Source organism: Aedes albopictus, chromosome 3, assembly GCF_035046485.1.
Source record: "Aedes albopictus strain Foshan chromosome 3, AalbF5, whole genome shotgun sequence".
Lineage (NCBI taxonomy): Eukaryota > Metazoa > Arthropoda > Insecta > Diptera > Culicidae > Aedes > Aedes albopictus.
This window is the reverse complement of record NC_085138.1, coordinates 447,694,457-447,717,815: the sequence shown is the minus strand read 5'-3', so window position 1 is coordinate 447,717,815 and position 23,359 is coordinate 447,694,457. Positions and strand designations below refer to the sequence as shown.

The following is a 23,359-nucleotide window of genomic DNA, read 5'->3' as shown; positions in this document are numbered from 1 at the left end:
GAAGTGGCATATTTCACCCCATTTCACCCTATATTATTAGTGTTGGTGAATATAACGTCTATAACTTAAAATGCCGAGGCGGTAAACGCACGGGTATTCAGCATGACCATGCTGAGGGTGACGGGTTCGATTCTTGGTCGGTCCAGGATCTTTTCGTAAAGGAAATTTACTTGACTTCCTTGGGCATAGAGTATCTTTGTGCCTGCCACACGATATACGCATGCAAAATGGTCATTGACAGAGGAAGCTCTCAGTTAATAACTGCTGAGAAGCAGGCTTTGTCCCAATGAGGACGTTACGCCAAGAAGAGAGAGAGAGAAGTAATTTTGAAAACAGATCTCTATAAATTAGTTTAAATTAGTTTTAGAGATTTTTTTATAAAGTAATCGACCAATTTGATGTTATCTGAATTGGATGGCAGTGATGAGATGAAGTGCTGAATTCAAGAAGTGACCCATTTTAACCTATTACACCCTATATTTATAACTTTAGTGAAAATATCGCTTTTAATCCGATACTTATATTTTTATATAGTCATGCTCAAATTTGATTGATAACGTCAAATTTGAACATTACTATGCAAAAATATCAGTATCGAAGTTGAAGCGACAGAATGAGAAGGTGGTGATGGTATGCGGTGCTTCCAGAAGAATCCTGGCAGGGATTTCGGGGGAATCCTAATAGGAATCCCAGGGAAAATCCTGTCAGAAACAGCTGGAGAATACTGACAGGTATTTCAGGAGAAGCTTGGCAGGGAATAACAGAAAAATGCTGACAGGAATTTTGGAAAAAAATCCTGACATGAATTCCGGAGGAACCCTGCTAGGAATTACCTAGGAATCCTGGCAGGAGTTGCGAAGGAAACCTAACAAGCATTCCAGAGAAATCCTAATAGGAATTCTGGAGGAATTCTAATAAGAGTTCCAGAGAAATGCTAATCGGATTTCCGGATTTCCTGATCTTGATAAGGATCCTGAAAGGAATTCAGGAGGAATCCTAACAGGATATCAGAAGGAAACCTAACAAGAATTCCAGAGGAATTCTAATATAAATTCCTGAGGAACTTCAATAAGAGCTCCCAACAGGAAATCCCGTGTAATCCTGAGAGATATTCTGGTGAAATCTATTGCAGGAATTCCACAGGAATCCTGGCAAAAAATCTATCGGTATTCTTGCAGGAATTCTAGTAGAAACATGGAATCCCTGTTTGGATTTCCCTGGAATTCCTACAGGATTCCTCAGTAATCCCTGTTAGGATTACGCTTGATTTACTGCAAGTTTTTTGGTGGAATTCCTGCCAGGATTCCCACTGAAATACCTGCCAAGATTTCCCTTGAATCCTTGCCCGAAATCACCTGGCAGGGATTTCTGCCAGGTCTCTGCTGGAATTATTGCCCAGATTCCCGTGGAATTCCTGCAATAGATTTCACCAGAATAACTCTCAGGATTACACCGGATTTCCTGTTGGGAGCTCTTATTGAAGTTCCTCTGGAATTTCTATAAGGATTCCTCTGCAATTCTTGTTAGGTTTCTTTCGGAAATCCTGTTAGGATTCCTCCTGAATTCTATTCAGGATCCCACCAGAATCCTTATTAAGATTTCTCCGTAATTGCTGTCGAGATTCTTCTAAAATTCCTGTCAGAATCTTTCCGGAATCCATGTCAGGATTTCCTTGCAATACCTGTCAGGATTCTCCTGGTGTCCCAGTCAAAATTCTTCTGGAATCCCTCTGGAAGCACCGCATACCATCATCACCTTCCTATTCTGTAAAGTTGATAACGTCAAATTTAAACATTACTATATATGCCCTGGGCTGAAAATCTCGTTAATAAAGATAATAATAATAAAAAACATTACTATAATACAAAAGTATTAGTATTGGATTAAAGGGCGGAATAAGTTAAAATGGGCCACTTCTTGAACTCAGCACCGCATACCATCAGTGCCATCCAATTCTGTAAAGATAAAACATCAAGTTTGTACATTTACTGTACAAAAAAAAAATCATCAGCATGGGATTCAGGGGGTTATTTTCATTAAAATATAAATATAAAGTAAAATAGGGAAAAATGGACCATTTCTTGAACTCAGCACTCCACCTGAACACTGCCATCCAATTCAGATAACATCAAATTGGTCGATTACTTTGTAAAAAAAATCTATAAAACTAATTTATAGAATTGTGTTTGCAAAATAACTTATATAGGGTGATATGGGGTGAAATGGGCCATTACCGTCAAACGGGGTTACTTGCAACAGCGGTGTAACTTGCAACACGATGACATACACTAAATGTGAAGCATTATCTAATACTAATGAAAACTAGTATGCCCTACTATTTTGGTTATAGAGATTATGTGTATCAAAGATCGATTTAGTATAAAAATTAGCTTTGTTTCTTTGTTTATGGTTCAGCTACACTGTTAAAACGGATGGCTCATTTTATGCCATAAAAACAAGTATGAAAATCGTGCTTGATCTCTCCCTTATGGTAAGTGCGCTAAGTCTGATGACCTTGCTTGCAGTTAGGGTACCTAATAGTAAGCTTAGCTAAACGATAAAAGTTTGATAAACTTATCGACTAAGTAATGCAAAAAATCATTATTATATTCGACAACCACTATGGGGTAACTTGCAACAGTTGAATTTGACGAAACCTTCTATTATTTGTCTTCATTTCACGATATATTTGACAGAAATAACCGAAACGGATCATTTATTGATTACGTAACGCGTTCATTTCCAAATGACAATTTATTTTTTACATTTTTTTGCACGTTTGAAGGTCACGTGTCACATTGTTAGGAAATATCACATTTTGAAGTTTCATTCATGTTTCATCATGTTAAAAGTTCAATTTTTGTTTATGAACGCGGTAAAGCAATCACCAACAGCAATTCTGAACCTAGATGGAGTAAATTATGTTAGTTTAATACCGAAATTAGCGAGTTTGACATTTACAAAGTAGAATAGGTGTGTTTCAATCATGTTAAATTAGCTGAAATTGCCAAACACCACTTCAAACTGAAAGCTACTTGAAGATGACTCACTCTACCTTTTCAAGAAATGACAATAATCATTGTTGACATTTTGTAATGAATGCTAAGTCACGAGAATCATATATATTTTGTGTTTGAGGGACGTGAGACCTGTTGCTAAACGATATACTCTCGCTTGCAATAACTATCAATCCTTTCATAAAAAAAATATATGTCAATTGATTAGTGTACATCTTTTCATGGTGTGTTTCATGCATAACATCAAAAATTTACAATACGACTAAATATTAGAATGTTAGTGCTGTTTGATGATAGCTAACTGAGCTTCATGTCCCATGTTGCAAGTTACCCCACAGATGGGGAAACTTGCAACAAGCATATATTTCGCACCTGCTGATTAGGTGGCAACGTATTTTGGTAAACCAAGTGCTGCATAGTATTCTACTCGGAGTAATTAGCGTACATGATGCTTCACAGGATGTTTCAAAAGTTTAGATTTTCAATGATATTGCTTCAAAGTCGAAAAGTGTTGCAAGTTACCCCATTTGACGGTACTTATACATGTCACTGCATGACCCCATCATCATTCAATGATGTAGAGCTGATAACATATTACTTGTCCAATCATATGCCTAAATTATTATAGCATTTAAAGTTATAGACGTTATATTCATACCAATATTACTAATATAGGGTGAAATGGGGTAAAATACGCCACTTCTAGAACTAAGCACAGCATGATATCATCGTCATTCAATTTTGTAGATATAATACCATGAAATTTGTTCATTCATGTACAAAAAAATCTGGATCAATTGAAATTATATTAAGCATACATTCATTAAAACAGGGCAAAATGGATCATCACTCTATTCTGTAAACATAATAGTATCATATTCGTCAATTTAGGCTGACACAAATTTTGATTTTCTCTTATGTCACCGCCCCCTTGGAAAATTTTGGTCGAAATTCAACATTTTGAGGGGGGACTTCAATATTTTTTTCAAGAAATTTTAAAATTTTAAGGTGAAATTAGAGTTGCACAGAAAATTTCTTAACAAATCCGATAAGTTTATAGATTTTGCCAAATTGTTTGGGTATTTCTTCATCAAATACATTTATTATTTATTGTCCTCCCCCTTAGCGAGCCAACGAGTATTGTGACAAAAGAAGAAAATGAGATTTGTTCCGGCCTTATATTCTGCTATTCTGCTATTATCAACGCATCCCCTGGCTTTCGCCCATGTTCCGGCCTTATATACCAAAAAAATAGCGGCGTGTAGAGCTATGGAAGTATACAGATTGAAAACGGCTGATTTAGGGTAAAATGGGGCAAAATGAACCCCTTTTCGGGGTCTGCACAGAATGAAACCATCACCATTCGATTAATTGGCCCATTTTCCATGGGGCTTTTCCATGTGGGCTTCGTGGCCGTGCGGTTAGCGGCGTTAGTCGTTTAGGCGTATTGTGAGTGCCACGGAGTGAGGGTTCGATTCCCGCTCCAGCCGGAGGAAACTTTTCGTCAAACGAAAAATCCTCCACTGGTCCACTGGGTGTTCCGTGTTGTCCGTTGCCTAATGTTAGTGAATGTTCAGTCTGTGCAACCTCTGGTTGAAGACGGTGTAGTGTCTTTTTTTTTAAATGCAGCATTTCAAGTTTCAAAACCAGCGGCTTCCAAATAATTCCGATTACAGGCCCGTTTCTGCCCAATGTGCAATGTCTTGTTTTTTTTTTTGCATGCACGTTAGCTCTAACTCATATCATAGTAGGCTGTGGGTAAAAAATCCGACTTCTTAAGTTTAAAATTTGCACCATGAAAAGGGTGACAGCGGTAGTCGTGATTTGTCCACGTACAAATGTTAAAAAAGACATTTCAGGAGTGTTCAGGTGGACCGTAAAACGGTCTTACACCGAAAAAAAGCAAGGGCAACTATTCCCGAAGTTGCCACTGGTCGTCCAAGGTTGGCATGGATTACGAAGGCTATCGCTGCCCTTATAAAGAAGATTTGGGCGAATTATGTGCACTCAATTAGAAAAATGGCAAAGAAACGCGAAATCAGCGACTTAACGGCACGGTAGATCGAAAAGGAAAATCACGGTGGCCTTGGTGATCCTTCGACCATAGAAAAAAAAATCACATAAATACTAATGGCACCCGGGAGCTACGAGTAGCGCCATATAAGAAAGTCTTGAATTTGTCCGAACGCAACATCCGTTTTTTTCGTTCTCCAGCAAAACCATGTTTTCTATCGATCCCGTTGAAAATTCCAGAATCAAAAATTATATTAAATTCTGTTTGTGTGTTAATGTCTACACCATTAAATAATGTCAAAATAAAAAATAAATTTTGATTTTTGACTGTGACACTCCAACGGTGACTGAAAACCCACTTTTGAATATTTGCGCGTGGACAAATCATGAGTAGGTTGCCACTTAGTCATTGTGCCAGTGTCAAACTTAGAAAATCAACATTTTTTATTCATAGTCTACTATGATTGAAGTTATAGCTTAAATACCTGTAAAGAAAACCATATATTGTATTCACAAGTAAACAAGGAACGTTATTTAACGATGGTGCAAACATTATCACGCATACGGTAGGAAGTAATTTCAGCCAGAATGTCCTTTTCGCGATAAACGCAGAAAAACATTGACGTGATAATGCATGAAGGGGTTTTCTCGAAATGATTCTTAATTAGGCGCGATAGTAATTTCCTTATTATAGGCGTACCAGTAGGGGCGCTGAAAGCTCTAATATATCATAACAGCACTGGCAAAAATAAATAAATAGTCCCTTCCCCGAGGACCCCAGGCTCCCGAGGTATGTCCGATAGTGGCCAATATGTCCAAAAAGTCTCGAAATGCCTTCTATAGTTCTTGTTTTGCAAAATCATGAAGATTGATATGCTGCATGTGAGGTTTTAGCTAACATTACAATGTGGCCACCATAATCGATAAGAACCCAGGTACCGTCAAACGGGGTTACTTGCAACAGCGGTGTAACTTGCAACACGATGACATACAATAAATGTGAACTGTATTTTCATAATAATGAAAGCTAGTATGCTCCACCATTTCGGTTAACAAAATTATGTGTACCAAAGATCGTTTTAGTGAAAAAAATAGTTTTGTTTCTTTGTTTACTGCTTAGCTACACTGTTAAAATGGTTTGCTCATTTTATGCTATAAAAACAAGTATGAAAATCGTGCTCTCTCGTATGGTAAGTGCGATAAGTCTGACGACCTTGCTTGCTGTTAGGGTGCCTAATAGTAAGCTTAGTTGAACGATAAAAGATTGTTAAACTTATTGCCTAAGTTATATAAAAAATCATTATCATATTCGACAACCACTATGGGGTAACTTGCAACAGTTGAAATTAATAAAACTTCATATAATTTATTTTCATAGCATGATATTTCGGATGGAAATAATCGAAATGAATCATTTATTAATTACGTGACGTGTTCATTTCCAATTTTCAACTCAATTTTACCAATTTTACCGTGCAAAAAGCACGCGACTTTCAAACATTGTTGAAGACAAAACTTCATACATGTTTACCCTTTATGAAAGTTTAATTCAGTTTATGAACGTTCTAAACCAATCATTAACATCTATTTTGAACCTAGATGGAGAAAATTATTTCAATAGAATGCCAAAATTGACGGCTTTTCACTTTGTAAATAGTTGAATAAGTGTTTAATTCAGCTGAAATAGCCAAACTCCATTTCATACTGAAAATAATCTAAAGATGACTCACTTAACCTTTCCAACAAATTACATTTGGCATTGTTCACATTTTGTAACTAATACTGAGTCATGAAATCCATAAGTATTTCATATTTGAAGGACGTAAGACCTGTTGTGAAACGATATGCTATCGCTTATAATAACTTCCAACCTTTTAATTAAAAATCATATTTCAATTGGTTATCGTACTTCTTTTCAAAGCATTTTTCATGCATTACATCAAAAACTTATAATATAACCAAGAACTACAGTTATAGACATTCGTTTAGCCGAGACCAAAAAAAGTGTCAGGAAACCCATACAAAAGATTTTATGATAAAACTTTTTTATCGTAGTGATAGTATATCTAGTACTGTTTTATAAAAATGTGATACATCACACTTACATATACACTGAAACAAAAACGAGGGTAAAAACCCTTCAAATGTCATTTTTTGCCTAGACATTCGTTTAGCCGAGGTAAATGAAAAATTGGTTTTCAATAGTTTTTTTGCAATTTCGTGAATATATTTCGAAGATATACTCCAAGGCATTTAGTTTATGACGTGTTAGCAAGATAATTGACCTTAAAAGTTCATTTATTTGTGAAATTCAGAGAAATGTTATAAAAAAATGTCCCGATAAGGAGAAGAGACGATAAACAAATTTATTTAAGAAAAATGATTTCTGTAAACACTCAAACGTAAGCTAGATTAGCAGTTTTGAAAATATGGCACAGAATTATTGTTAGAAATGTTCAAATTATTACATAAAATGTCATGAAAAAATTAAGTATACTAGTTTTTGGTTGTTTAAACTTTAAAATGGGATTGATTAAAGCTAAAATAAATAGTTCTGCATTGAAATAAAGACGTGCCCTAATGCCTGTGGAGTATACCTGTTTGATACTAGCATTAATAAATGAGTTAGAAGACTACTAAGTGAAAGAACTGCAAGTAGTGTCAGAATTGTTGTACCCTGTTTATTTAAAAGCAGATGCTCATACAAAAATGCAAGATATGGTCAAACAATTGGCTTATTTCATTCAATCTGGAGAAATATATTATAAATGAATCTTAGTTGTGAACCACATGCATTTTTAACATGATTTATTTGAAAAGAATGTCTGAATTATGAAACAAGTATTTCATGCTAGAAATTTGGATACTTTCAGTGCCATTTCTCGAAATATGAGCCGTCCAATGTATGTTATTTCAGCCAGAATACAGTCTGGAAGGTATTGGGAGCTATTAGAAGACGTATTAGTAGTAAACGCTGTGATTTATGCAAGTGACACCATAATATTTCATCAAAACAATACTTAAATACGTGATTTTTTGATGGTTTGCGTTATATTTTTCTGTTAAAAACATTGTTTTTCGTAAATTTTCAATCTGCTTTGGTCATGAAACTTTCATTGCATTCTTTTGAAACACTTCCGATTTTTATCGGAACTACATCAAATCTCAATTTGGAAACATTTACAATAATATGACATATTTATATGAGATGCATGCAAAATTAATATGGCAACACTTCCAAAACGACCTAATTCATGATTCACAAGTCGATCTATAATGCAGTTCACCATACAAAATGACTTTATTGGATATTTTTCGAAATTTGTTAGTTTTTTATTATGGAATTCTAAAAAATGTTCAATTCGGCTAAACGAATGTCTAGGCAAAAAATGACATTTAAAGGGTTTTCACCCTCGTTTTTGTTTCAGTGTATATGTAAGTATGATGTATCACATTTTTATAAAACAGTACTAGATATACTATCACTACGATAAAAAAGTTTTATCATAACATCTTTTTTATGAGTTTCCTGACCTTTTTTTGAAAATTTTTTAGCCTCGGCTAAACGAATGTCTATCACTGTAGAATGTTAGTATAGTTTAATGGTAGCTAACTTAGCTTCATGTCATGTGTTGCATGTTACCCCATAGATGGGGTAACTTGCAACAAGCATGTATTTCACATCTCCTGTTTAGGTGGCAACGTATTTTGGTTAATGCTGTTCTGCATAGTATTCTACTCGTGGTAATTAGTGTACACGATGCTTTACAGTATGTTTGAAATGTTTAGATTTTTAATGACATTGCTTCAAAGTCAAAAAGTGTTGCAAGTTACCCCATTTGACGGTAACCATTAAGACCATTAAGATGAGATTTCTCTATCTGATCATAAACACATAATCTTCAATTGGAGCGGTGGAGATTATTCTAGAACTGCATTTAGAAATCCCAGGAAGACAAACTGGGATCAATATGTGGAATTGTTGAATTCGCATTCATTTACAATGGAGGAAACTATCGATTCAACTCAAAAGTTGGAATCATTTTCTCAAAGAGTAAATGAAAGTATCATCAATTCCTTTAACAGCAGTTGTTCCACCATACAATCGTCTTCTACTAGAGACGTGCCATGGTGGAACTTTAAACTGGATCGCCTAAGAAAATTTTCTCGTAAAATGTTCAATAGAGCGAAACAAACGGGAGATTGGACTCAGTATAGGAAAGCCCTGACTGAGTACAACAACGAAATTCGAAAATCTAAAAGAAAATCTTGGGTGCTGACATGTGAAAACATAAACAGTACTCCTGTAGTTGCTAGACTACAAAAAACGCTTGCAAAAGATCATGCAAATGAATTGGGAAATCTGAAGCGTGACGATGGAGCTTTTACCAAAACTCCTCGTGAAACTTTGGATTTAATGATGGAAACCCATTTTCCAGGTTCGGTTCTAAGTGTGGATTCCAATGATACTATATCTCTGGAAGGTGAAGGATGTCCTAGTATAAACTCAATGGAGTCAAATAGTACAGTAAACACCGCCTCAGATTTAGCTGATGAAATCTTCACGAAGGCCAGAGTGGAAAATGCGATAAGATCTTTTCAGCCTTTTAAATCTGCAGGAGTTGATGGGATATTTCCAGCACTGATTCAAAACGGAGAAACGGTATTGGTTCCATCACTAATTGAGATGTTCAAGGCTAGTTTGAGATTGAATTTCGTTCCATCAAAATGGAGACTTGTAAAAGTTATCTTTATCCCGAAAAAGGGGAAACGAGATAAAACGCATCCGAAAGCATATAGACCAATTAGTCTTTCTTCAGTTTTGTTGAAGACTATGGAAAAGGTTTTGAAGGATTTTATCAATTCTTCTTACATGAAAGAGCATCCCCTGTCTGACTTCCAGTTTGCTTATCAATCTGGTAAGTCAACGGTTACGGCACTTCACTCGCTAGTAACAAAGGTGGAAAAAACGTTTTCAGCAAAAGAAATAGCTCTATGCGCCTTTTTAGATATAGAAGGAGCATTTGATAATGCCTCCTATTCATCTATGAAGCGTGCCATGGAGAATAAAAACTTCGACCAATGTATCATACATTGGATTCATACTGTGCTTGCAAAAAGAGAAATCACTTCTGAGCTGGGAAGTTCTTCTATAACAGTAAGGGCAACAAAGGGTTGCCCTCAAGGAGGAGTCCTCTCACCACTAATGTGGTCCTTAGCAGGGATGCGACCATTCATTTTCAAAGATTTACATTCACTTGCTATTATCTCAGTTCAGAAGCGTGCTATCGAAAAACAATGTATGGATGAATTTAACCTTGTAGTTTTATCTGAAAGTTTGCCGAATAACATTGGGGTCGCACACGCATACCAAAGTCGTGAGCGAGCTGTGAAGGCAACTCTCCACAGCGTGAATGTAATTTACATTCACCGCTTGGAGAGTTGCCTTCACAGCTCGCTCACGGCTTTGGTATACGTTTGCGACCCCAATGTTATTCGGCAAATTTTCAGATAAAACTACAAGGTAAAATTCATCCATACATTGTTTTTGGATAGCATGCTTCTGAACTGAGATAATAGCAAGTGAATGTAAATCTTTGCAAATGAATGGTCGCACCCTTGGTCCTTAGTTGTAGACGATCTTCTAAGAAGCTTGAAGGAAAGATGTTTCGAAGTTGTGGGCTTTGCAGACGATATAGTCATAATAGTGAGAGGAAAGTATGACGAAACTGTTTCGGAGAGAATGCAAAGGGCTCTAAACTATACACATTCATGGTGTATTAAGGAGGGCCTTAGCATCAACCCGTCAAAAGTCGTAATTGTCCCTTTCACTAGGAGAAGGAAGATCAACCTTAAAGCTTTTCGGCTTGGAGGGATACAAATTCATCCTAGTGATCGAGTCAAATACTTAGGTTTGATACTGGATGCTAAACTGAACTGGAATGCTCAAATTGAGTCCGTGATCGGTAAGGCAACAAGTGCGTTCTGGTTATGCTCCAAAACTATTGGCAGGAAGTGGGGCTTGAAACCAAAAATGATAATGTGGATTTATACTGCCATAATCCGCCCAAAAGTGACGTATGCTTCGTTTGTCTGGTGGCCAAAAACAAAAGAGGCTACCACGCAATCAAAGCTTGCGAAAATTCAACGTCTTGCGTCCATTGCTGTTACAGGAGCGATGCGAAGCACACCATCAAAAGCTTTAGATGCAATTCTCAATCTGCTACCTTTGCACGAGTACGTGCAATTAGAAGCAGAAAAGGAATTGCTGAGACTTGAACGAGTTGAAAAGTTTATGCCAGGTGATCTTGTAGGTCACCTGAGCATTTCACAATACTTCCAAAATAGGCCAGTAATGAAAATGATTAAAGACTGGATGAAACCTGTGGAGAACCATGATGTTCCTTACAAGTTGCACGAAACAACTCGTGCAGATTGGGAAGTCGGAGGTCCCACTGTTCGTCAAGGGTCAATCAAATTCTATACAGATGGCTCAAAAGTTGGAATAAAAACAGGAGCAGGAATCTACGGTCCTGGAATACAAATTTCAGTGGCGATGGGACACTATCCTACGGTGTTTCAAGCAGAGATTCTTGCTATTTTGAAATGCGCAAATATCTGCCTTGAGAGAAAATACAGATATGCAAATATTTGTATTTTCTCAGATAGTCAAGCTGCACTAAAAGCATTGTGCGCTTACAAATGTACTTCAAAGCTTGTCTGGGAATGCATTCTTTCACTGCGCAGGCTGTGCCAAGGGAACTCAGTAAACTTATACTGGGTTCCAGGTCACTGCGGCATTGAAGGGAATGAAATGGCAGACGAGCTTGCTAAAAGTGGTTCCAATTTACAATTTGTTGATCCAGAACCATTCTGCGGAATATCAAACTGTACAATTAAAATGGATCTGAAATGCTGGGCTGAGCAGAGGGTGATATCCAATTGGATGGATGTCAAAAATTGCAATCAGTCAAAACGATTTATAACACCAAATGCTTATAAAACCAAAAAGCTCTTAGTGCTCAACAAGAGAGCTCTATGTACATACACTGGCCTAGTAACTGGACACTGTCCGAGCAGGTATCACTTGAAAAATATTGGCCAGATTCAGAGTGATATCTGTCGTTTCTGTAATACGGAACGTGAAACCTCGGAACATCTGCTTTGCAGTTATGGTGCTTTATACATGCGCAGGCAAAGATTTCTAAATAGTGGTTGCTTGCAACCCAGTGAGATCTGGTCTGCAGAACCTGGGAAGGTCTTGGGGTTTATTAATTCCATTGCACCTGACTGGGAGACGACGCGTCGTGGCAGAAGCTGATTACTTGACACATGGTAATTAGCTGGCTAGATGCGAATATCAAAACGGGACATGCCACAAAAGTTCAGCTTATTGGACGCAGTGGCTTAAATTCCCCAACAGGGGAGGAAAAAAAAAAACCATTAAGGACTGTTCTAAGCATTAAAATGGTCATTGCACAGCTCTTTGGTGCTAAAAAGCTTTATATAAGCATCCCTAATGCTTAATAAACAGTAAGAACTAAAATAAGGCGTGTGTGCTTATAGTGTAGCGAACCACTTGGACAGCGGCCGGTATTTTGGGCACTCTTCGCTTTAACTCAATCAGTTCCAAACCAATTGACTTGAAATTTTGTACACGGCTAGATACTATACGTATCTCATCGCGTTCCAAAAATTGTGTCTATTGGTTCAGAATTGGCTGAGTTTTAGCAGAAATGTGCCCAAAATAGGACCCCTGCCGAGATGATTCCACTTCCCTATGAAGCCTACAAGCTGTAAAGATGTTTGTCAGTGCTGTCACAGGGCTTGGAGTACATGACGTTTATGTCAGGTCGGTCATGGCTAATACATTTTAACATAACGGATCGGAATCGGAGGAACAGGATCATTTTTGTTGTCATTCGACGAATGCTGCTCGGAAAGCTAAAAGATAATGGAATCACAGAGATCTCTGCGATGAAATCTTTCAAGCAAATGTGGTGATTAAGGACACGATTCTTTTAGTTTATTAGTTCTACAAACTCCAGCTCCGGTCGGAAAACGTTGCGGAAAAGGAGCTGCAATGTTTTCCGACCATTGGTAAATATACATGTTGCTTCTCCTGCATCTTTTCTCTTCCAGCGTTTTTCACCACCAAATTGACCACATCACCCTCCCATATCATTTTGAACCGTCGAGATACCCAAACTATTATGTTTTGCATGGTTTAAATACTAATTTGATCACACTGATTCCATGGTGCATTGGTAGATCAGATGGGAAACGCAAATGGACTTGGACTTTCGATCAGGAACCCGGAGGGCAAGAGCTGGAATCTGGGTCAAGCAGCAAAGAAAAACAACTTCAGTGGAAGCAAAAGAAATGAGAAAAGAACAGAAGATAAACAATTTTTTTCTTTTTTCTTTGTCTCACTTTTGACAACTCTCACTCCAGAGACTTGGTACGGAATTTTTAAGTTGGCCGTATATCAGCCGAATGATGCGCCAAAAGTGGCTATTGAGCAGCTCTATTAGAGGATATAGAACCAATTAGCTCTGTTAGCCAGGTTCTATATTCCAGTATAGAACCGATTCAATGCCATTTTAACGGCTTAATGGTTACCTGGGAAGGTAACCCCTCGACTCCCAGGAACTATTCCGCAGCCACGACCGCTTCCGTCAAATGGACTTCGGTTCTCGCAAAATGAATCTTGAAATTTAGAGAAAGCTCGATTGAGATTATCTTCTTCCTTTCCTCAAAGCGTTACGAATTTTGAGAACACCGCCTATCGAATTTTTCTTACGTTTTGCTCTTTGAATCCAAGCAATTCGAAGAAAAAGCCCCAAACCGCATCATATCCTTTAAGCGGCGTCACATAGTCTGGCGAAAGTACGCAAAATGCATACCACCACTACTGAGGTTGAAAACATTGCTTCACCGTACTCAGTGAATGCATGTTCCTATACCACACTCATTTGACGATAATCTGACACTGACCCACTCCCCAAGGATGACAGGAAACCTAGGAGGAAGTTATTCAAAATGTCCCCATGTGATAGGGATAGGGAGGTTAAGACATGTATAACAGTGGAACAAAGCTGGAGCAATGGTAAAAACACTTTCACGCCGAATATTAGAGATTGAATCCCGTTATCCCGAATAAAAGTTCTCAAGTATCATTTTGATAATCAATTATTCTTGTAGCAGTTTTGAAAATCGTCATAAAACCAAAAACTTTTTATTTTGGCTTTAAGATGGTCCTAAGGACTTCTTCTAGCCTATTTGACTAAAAAATGTTACTTGGTTGTATAGTAATCATTCCCGAATACCTAGCAAAAATTTTCTGCTTAAGCTCATGTAACTCTTGTGCGATCAAATTTGGACATATAAGTAACAAAAACTTATGTAGAACATGTGTGCTACTTGGACAGTTTATCTAAGATTTTCTAAGTCTTATCATTAGTATTCTGTTGATTTTATACAATAATTCATAATGTTCTATTTCAAACAAGTTTTCCCTAAAATCCCAATTCTCCTTCTCTTTTCCAGCTAAATATAGAAACGAAAGCACGACCATTCCACCACCATCAACTCCAGCTGCCGCGTAGTAATTTGGCCTGGCGTCCCCACTACTGTCGTGATTGATTGCCTCCTGATATAGACACCCAAGTTCCTAAAAACAAGCTATTGGTGGCTTCGAGAGGAAGAGAGAAGCCACCATTTGATTAAAAATTGGAATACGAAACCGGAGCAGAAGGATCCCGCAGTCAAATGGGGATCTCGACGATTGACCGCGCTTCTACCTCCGAACCGTCGTCGGATCATGACCCCGTAATGCTGCTGACCAGGCGGAGAGGAAAGCATGTTTATCCAAAGCCAGAAACGGCCCATCCCACTACTAGTATACAATAATAGAGTCGTTACGGAAATTGTAGCCGTCGTCGTCGTCGTTGTCGTCGTTATTGTTGTTGTTGATGTTGATGTTTGTTCATATAGCGGTAGTTGTTGGCAGCTTTGGAATAGCGAGCGCATACATAATCATCCCTTTTCCGACGGAGACATCCTTTTCGAACGGTGGAAATCACATCGGCGGGCGGCATCAGCCGGCGAAGAACGAAAAAGCACTGATAGGATAATAGCAAAGACCGTCGCTGCTACCGTCATAGTCGTCGTCCGTCATCATGGGCAATGGAATGAACAAGGTAATGAATGTGTATAATGCTTTTTATGATGTTATGATCGCTAGCAACATTTGGGCATCAACTGGCAATGGAGTATAAGCACAGAAGGCCGTACAATATACGGTTTACTACCTCATTGATCAGAACAATAAAAATTGCCCGGGAATCCATTTGGAATATGGAATCATTATTCTCTATGTCACTATGTGTACAACCAGTGAGCCTCAACAATAATAAAATCAATGCTGCACCGACTACATGTTCTACAACTATTGTTAAAATGCCGCGAAAACCTTCCCAAGTAATAATTAATAGTCAAATAGGCTAGAAGAGGTTCTTCAACCCTTCATAAAACCAAAATAAAAAGTGATAGGTTTTATCAAGGTTATCAAAACCTCCACAAGACTTATAAGCCATCAACGTGTCACTTGGGCTTTGCATCACTAGTTATCTGGATGCTCTTGTTTTCAGGAAGGTTTTCGGAGCTTTTCATAGACGTTCCAAGGGGTTTCAGGGACATTTTAAAAGTGTTTCAAAGCACTTCAGGGGCGTTTCAAATGTTTTCATGGGTTTTGGTGAAGGTGCCTTTGAAATCCTCTAAAACATCTTGAAATGTTTCAAAAACCCCCTAAAACCCCCTCAGACGCCATGTAACGCACCTGAGATCCACCGAAACCACCCAAAACGTTTTCATAACGCCTCTGAAACCAGCTGAAAATCCTCTGAAACCTCCTGAAATGCATCCAAAATCGAACGTACCTGAAACCCTTCCGAAGATTTTGAAAACACCTGCGTAACTCCTCCGTAACGCTTAAGAAGCCCGCTAAAAAACCTCCAGAACTTCCTGAAATGCTTCTACAATCTCCCTAAAACCCTCTCGGACCCATGTAACGCACCTGAGACCCTCCAAAACCATCGAAAACGCCTCCGTAATGCCTTCAAAACCGGTCGGAAATTTTTTGAAACTCTCTGCAATGCCTTCGACACCCTCAGACAATCGAAAACGCCTTGAATCCTGCTCCGAAAATTAATGGCCCCACAATCTCACACAATCTTTACCCCTGTGACCCCCTGAATTACCACGGTGACTCACTGGAGCCCCCTGAAACCCGTTGATGGAACTCCTTACACCCTTTGAAATGTTTCAGGGAACTCCTTATAACCCAGTGAAACCCCTTAGGACCCATGAAACGCCCCTGCAATCTTCCTTTGCTTTCCCCCATAAACGTGTCCTGGCCATCATTGCCATAGTCAGTGCTAAAAATGCCATTTCGACATATCTAAATTCAACCACCTGCAGCTCATTTTAGAAGCTGAACCTGAGAATATGGTAAATGAAAAACTTGTGCGGCTAGACCAGTTCTACGAGAAAATCATGGAAAAACTTCTCTTTTTCGAATATGTAAGATAAATGTGACGACTATTTTCGGAAAATGACAATTGATATTCAAGGTGAATATCAATAGACATTTTTCGAAGGTAGTCCGATGCAATGGCCCATCTCAAAAACATATTAATTTAGTATTTTTTTCCTATACTCTTGAATGTATTAATTAGCTACACAGTTAAAAATTGTTACATCGAGTTCGCTGTAACAAAATGACCTCCAACGCTTTCAACACAATTCTCCATCGGATTGTAAAATTACAGGTAGACTGCAGTATGGAGCTTGCCTACAACTTTGCGTGCAATAATAGTTATTTATGTAACGAGTTGCAAAAAGTTGATTTTTTCAGCACGAGTCGTACATTTATCCAACGAGGCTTGCCGAGTTGGATAAATACGAAAAGTGCTGAAAAAATCGAGTTTTGCAACGAGCTCCATACAACATTTTATGCAATGATTTTTTTTTTTCATTATACAACTCATTTGAGTTGCATAATGTTCATAATGCAACTCAAATGAATTGCATTATGAACATTATGCAACTATTTTTCATTATGCAACTCATTTCAGTTGCATAATGAACCAGTTCAGAAAAATTGGCCATTATAATACCAAAATGAGTTATATAAAATTAAGAATTATGATACTGAATTGCATAAGATCTTTTATGTAAAATCGAGTGAAATGAAATGGAAATTTAAACGTCACAATATTTACGTCACGTGTAGATTTCAAAATTTCTTTCTGTGTATGGTAAAAGACGATAAAAAGTTAAGAAAATACAAAACGTGATTTTGTACAAGCAGTTTTAAAAAATATAGATTCACTCCGAAAAAAGAGGGCATGATAAGTCTAAAAACCTGACTTATCTTGACCCCTTTTTTCGGAGCAAAACTGATCTGTTTTTTAAAAACTTAGTTTTCAGTTTGTTTAACGAAAAACGGAAATATAATCGATTTTCTTTGTACATATTCATCTGTGCCATAATTTCCCAAAAAAGGTGGGTCTCGACCTCCCGAGAAGGTCGTTGGTCTTCATCCAGGGGGTTGCGAGGGACAGTAGAATATTTTTCTGTAACTGACAACAAATAGGAGAATTTATGGTGGAGAATGGTGGTTGCTGGGGGTTGTCACGTCTGCTGGCCAAAGGGGGTCGCGCACCCGAAAGTTTGGGAACCTATGATCTATGCCAAGGTTGTTAATCGATAAATTATCGTTATCGGCGATAAAGTTAACGTCTATTATCGTTTATCGTCGATAACGATAACGTCTTCAGACAGATTCGTCATCGGCGATACAGTTAACTGTTGAAATTATCGACTCGATAACGTCTCCGGAAAATTTTCTTCGCGATCTGAACCGTTGTTGATGCCGTCACTAGGGTAACTAGATTTATCGCAAAATTATCAAAGGTACGTTGTGAGGAGCTTGGAATTATTGTGGACAAGCGGGTGCCCCCAGGAAGTAACTGGTGTTTATCTTTTGACGTTCGCCAAGTGATGACGCGACGACCGTTTGCACGTCTACTAGATTGCTTGATGTGCATTTGGCAGACCATGTGCTACCAGCGTTCAACGGAAGGCTAGTCGAACAACAATGCACATTCAATACCACACACGTTGATCTTCGCGTTGATTCATCGTTTGGTTATCGTTATCGAGAGATTATCGAACAACCTTTATCGTTATCGAGTTTGCGTTGAGTTAACTGTCGATAATTTATCGGTTAACAACCTTGATCTATGCTTTACATATACGAACGGAACCCATCATCAGTAAAGTGTTTACCCTCCTCCCCTGAATTGAATAAAAATTACTAAATTTAAAAAGGAACAGTCTCACCATTTTTAAAACATCTTCATCGAAGAAACACCGCTTGCCCTTCCCGGTCGCCGGAAGGAAGTACGTCGGAATCAAAACCCCGGCTATGCTTAGTGTCACGATGATCCGTCGGATGTTCACTCGCTTGCACCATTCCAGCACAATCAGCTTGAGCTCTTCGTTGCCCATAAACTATTTCCACTTTCCCTCCGTGAGTCACATCTTTTTTTGGACGGCACTTGGATCCACCTTCTTTATTTATCGTCGATAATTACTGGACACGGGAATGGTCCGTTCGAATTACATCAGAGTTCGTAGCGAGTTCGTAGGCACTTTTACCAGAAAAACACACTTTCTGGGATTCTTCCAAACTTCATCCTTATTATTATTATTATTATTTTTCTTTATTATCGAGATTTTCAGCTCTTGGCTGGTTCATCTCGCACTTCATCCTTGTTTAATTAATGTTTCACACCGATAACCGAATAACAGTCCAATACTACAGAATGCGGCAGAACCATCAGCATTCCAAATTAAGAAATCAGAAATTGAAAAAAAAACCTCAAGAGAAAGTTTGTGACAGGGAAAATATATTGGAAAAATATTTGATGAAATCTCTGTAGAACAATTCCTAGAGAAATCTCTGAAAAGCACTGGAGAAACCTGTGTTGAAATTCTAATTGAAATTCTTGGATAGATCGTGGAGAATGTACCCGAACAATTACATAACGAATTAATTCCTCGGGTAAGTTCTTCTTGAATCCCGTAGCCGTAAGTAATCTCCGTATAAACCTCTAAAGTAAATCTCTTGAGTGATTTCCAAAGAAATCCCTTGAGGTATCCCTAGAAGAACCCCTTGAAAAATTTCTAGAATAACCCCTTGAAGAGTCATTGGAGTAATTCTTATATAAATCTCAGAAGACTCCAGCTGAAATTCCTGGAGAAATCCACGTGGAAAAAGTTCTAAGGGAATCCCAGCAGAAATGGCTTCAGAAATTCAAGCATGAATTCCAGGAGAATTCCCAGCAAAGAGTTTTAAAAGCACTCCCTGTAGGGATACCACGAGCAAATCCTGGACGAATCCCAAAAGAAACCTTGAAATCTATAGAAGATAGAGGATTCCTGGGGAAATCTCTTGTATTAAATTGATTGATTGATTACTGGACAAAAAAAAACTGCAGATGATTAATAGAATTTCATTTAAGAAATTTATAAACTATGCACCGTAACCTCTGGATGAATCCCTGGTAGAACTTCTAATGGAATATCAGTCTGCAGGAATTCCTGAAAAAAAATCCTAAGAGCAAAATCCCTAGAATAATCCACGGAGCAACTCTAGGTAATACTATTATTAGAGAAATCGCCACAAAAAATCTGGATACATTCCTAGAGGAGAAATTTCTGAGAAAAGTCCTATAATACCAGCAAAAAATTCTGCTGAAGGAATTCCAAGAAAAACTTCTGGAGGTACTAGAGAAGGAATGCCTAAAAAGTTCTAAGGAACATATCTGAAGGGATTCCTATAAAAATTCATGGAAGAATTTGCGGAGGAGTTCCAGATCAGATATTCCTAGAAAAATCTCAGCAGAAAATTCTGGATAAATCGCAGGAAATATTTCTGGAGGAAATCCACCTCTAATTCCGGAAAATGTTTGCAATATGATTTTTTGAGAAATCCCTGGAAGAATGACGGCAGCAAATCCCGATAAACATTCATAAACCTCTGCATAAATCCCCTGCAACAACTCATAAATCAGATAGACCAAATTTTTATCATGTCAGCCCCTAATAGACTTTCTATCATACAGATTTAGAAAAAAATGACGGATTACGGTGAAATTTTACCGTAATCTCAACAGCTGAACGTACGGTAAAAAGTTCAGTGATTTTTCATATCACCGAACGTACTGTGAATCTCAGGAAAATGCATCTGGCAAAATTACCGGAACGTTCGGTACTTTTTACAAATTTACCGTAAAAATCACAGAACGTTCGGAATGTTTGTTTACGAATGAACTGCCAATATCACTGAACGTACGGTAAACTTTACAAATGACCCGTCACCGGTCTGTTCGGTAAAATATTCGCAGAACTACTGTAAATTGGTCTGATTTCACCGGTTCTTCGGTGCTTTCATAGATTTCACCGATTTTCTCCTGTAATTTCATCGATTTTGCCGTAATACTGTAGTTTGCTTGTTCACAGACCAGTTTCGGTGATTTTATCACCGAATACTGTAATTTATTCTAAGTGTGTAGAAAAAAATGAAAATTTGTATGGAGCGTAAATCCTACTAGCTTCAGTGATTTATGAACGGCCCAAAAGTATTCCTGGAGGAGTTCCTGAAGGCATATTTTAAAAGGAGAATCACATTTTGCATGTTTCCGTATTGAGACGAGATTCACCTTTATGAAGTATGTTTGGTCGGAAATTTGACTGTTTTCAAAAATTACACATGATTTGTTTGTTACATAGTTTATATGAAACAAAAAGGCATCAACTGAAATAAAAATTAGCATTAGCATTAGCATTAAGCGAGTCGCACAAATTCGTAGGTGGTACAGTCCTAGACCGCTGTTATGAGGGTTGCCTCCTTCCCGTCCGAACCAAAGCACAAAGATTTGGGATTAATCTCTGACTCTTAGACAAGACTGACGCAATCCTCCAATGGTCGAGCACTATCCTGGCCACGTCCTTGCGATTGCTGAGGAAATGGAAAGGATGATTAGTTTTGGACACCTATGAAAAATGTAGACAACTCTACGATCTCTCAGGCCTAGGTGTCACGGGAATTTGGGTGTTGTTAGTGGAAAGGTAAACTCCAAAGGATACGCTTGGTTAACGTTCAGGCACACCATTGTTAGACTGCTTCGAATCAGTTGTCTGCCCAATTCATCCTGGTTTCCTCGTCATCTTGTTGGCATTTGGTTGAATTACTAGATTCTTCGGTCGATAATCTGAAATACAAAATAATCTTAACATCGTACGTCAAATAAGCTACATATTAGTGATACGCTCGTCACAGTTACATATTTTTAAAATATTATTTATATCGTACGATACATTTACCTGAATCCTGCTGAAATAAAATGTAATTTAGCAGTACTGGAAAATTATCCACGAAATTCAACTAATTTTGATGCGCCACATGGCAGGGTCATACAAAATCAGGGAATTGGTCACATTTTCGGGGCCTCGGGAACCGGTACTGGGAACCGGTTCCGGGACCACCAAGTGGCTAATCCTGCCTCTGATATCTGATGTGAACATCAAAATTCTGCAAATTTCGATGCATCAGACAACATGATCATAGAAAATGCATGAATTGATCACATTTCCGGGATTTTGGAAACCGGTCCCGAGAACCTGTTCTGGAACCACCAGGTGGATAACGTTATCTTCAGTTGCTGGTTTGATAACTGATGAATTATCTATGAAATTCTGGGAATTTTGATGTGCCACATGGGATGGTCGTACAAAATGTGAGACTTGGCACCATTTCCGGAGCCTCCGGAACCAGGTCCGCGACCTCCAAGTGGCCCATCCTGCTTTTCGTATCTGATGTGGCCACTGATATATTCGCAACAAAATTCTGCAAATGCAGATGCATCGCACGGCATGGTAAAAAAAACAAAATTCACCTCATTTCCGGGGTCCTCGGAACCGGCCCTGGGAACCGGTCCCGGGACCGCCTAGCGAACAATGTTATTTTCAGTTGCTGGTTTGATGACTAATGAATTATCTATGAAATTCTGCAAACTTCGATGTGCCATATGGCAAGGTTATACAAACTGGCCACATTTCCGGGGTCCTGGAACCGGTTCCGGGACCACCAATCGGCTAATCCTGCCTCTGATATCTGATGTGACATCTGAAATTCTGCAAATTTCGATGCATCAGACAACATGATTATAGAAAATTCAAGAATTGACCACATTTCCGGGGTTTTGAAAACCGGTCCCGGGAATCTGTTCCGGGATCACTAAGTGGCCAATCCTGCTTTTCGTGCCTGATGTGGCCACTGATACATTCGCATCAAAATTCTGAAAAATTCGCACGGCATGGTAAAAAATTCGACAATTGATCACACTTTGGGGATCCTTGGAACCGGTCCTGGGAACCGGCTCCGGGACCACCAAGTGGACAATGTTGTTTCCTGTTGCTTGTTTGATGACTGATGAATTACCTACACATGATGTTCTGAGAATTTTGATGTACATAGGCAAGGTCATACAAACTGCGAGAATTGGCCACATTTTCGGAGTCCTGGGAACCGGTTACCGGGAACCTGTTCCAGGATCACTAAGTGACCCATCCTGCTTTTCGTATCTGATGTGGCCACTGATATATTCGCAACAAAATTCTGCAAATTTAGATATGTCGCACGGCATAGTAAAAAAAATCGAGAATTGACCACATTTCCGGGGGCCTCGGAACCGGCCCTGGGAACCGGTTCCGAGATCACCAAGCGGACAATGTTGTCTTCAGTTGCTGGTTTGATGACTGGTGAATTATCAATGAAATTCTGCGAACTTCGATGTGCCATACGACAAGCTCATATAAACTGCGAGAATTGGCCACATTTCCGGGGTCCCGGGAATCGGTTCCGGAACCACCAAGTGGCCAATATTGCTTCTGGCTTCTGACATGTATTCTCCATAAAATTCTGCAACTTTTAATATGTCGCACGGCATGGATTCACCATATTTGTAAAATTGTCACCTATCGGGGGTCTCCGGGAAGCCGTTCCGAGGCCTCAATATTTAGTCCCGTGGCCACCTGATAGCCAAAACTCATCTGGTCAGTTAGCTTAGTGGTTGGGGCAGTTTGATGCTGCTTTTTCCGGTGCATTTAGCACTCCAAACATTCAAATCAGCTGCATTTCGCATAACTTATTGCGAAAAATACCCTCCTGCGAAAATGGCCAAACCATGGTCCCTCTG

General features: G+C 38.6%; 1 protein-coding gene across 1 annotated transcript in view; it reads left to right on the top strand.

Annotated features, from left to right (window-relative positions):
- LOC115260101 (uncharacterized) overlaps nt 1-23,359 on the top strand; it is a 47,021-nt gene that overhangs the window by 4,702 nt on the left and 18,960 nt on the right. Inside the window, exon 2 of the mRNA XM_062856765.1 lies at nt 14,580-15,232. Within this exon, the coding sequence (XP_062712749.1) occupies nt 15,212-15,232 (21 nt within the window). The 5' untranslated portion in view covers nt 14,580-15,211. The remainder of the gene's footprint in view (nt 1-14,579; nt 15,233-23,359) is intronic.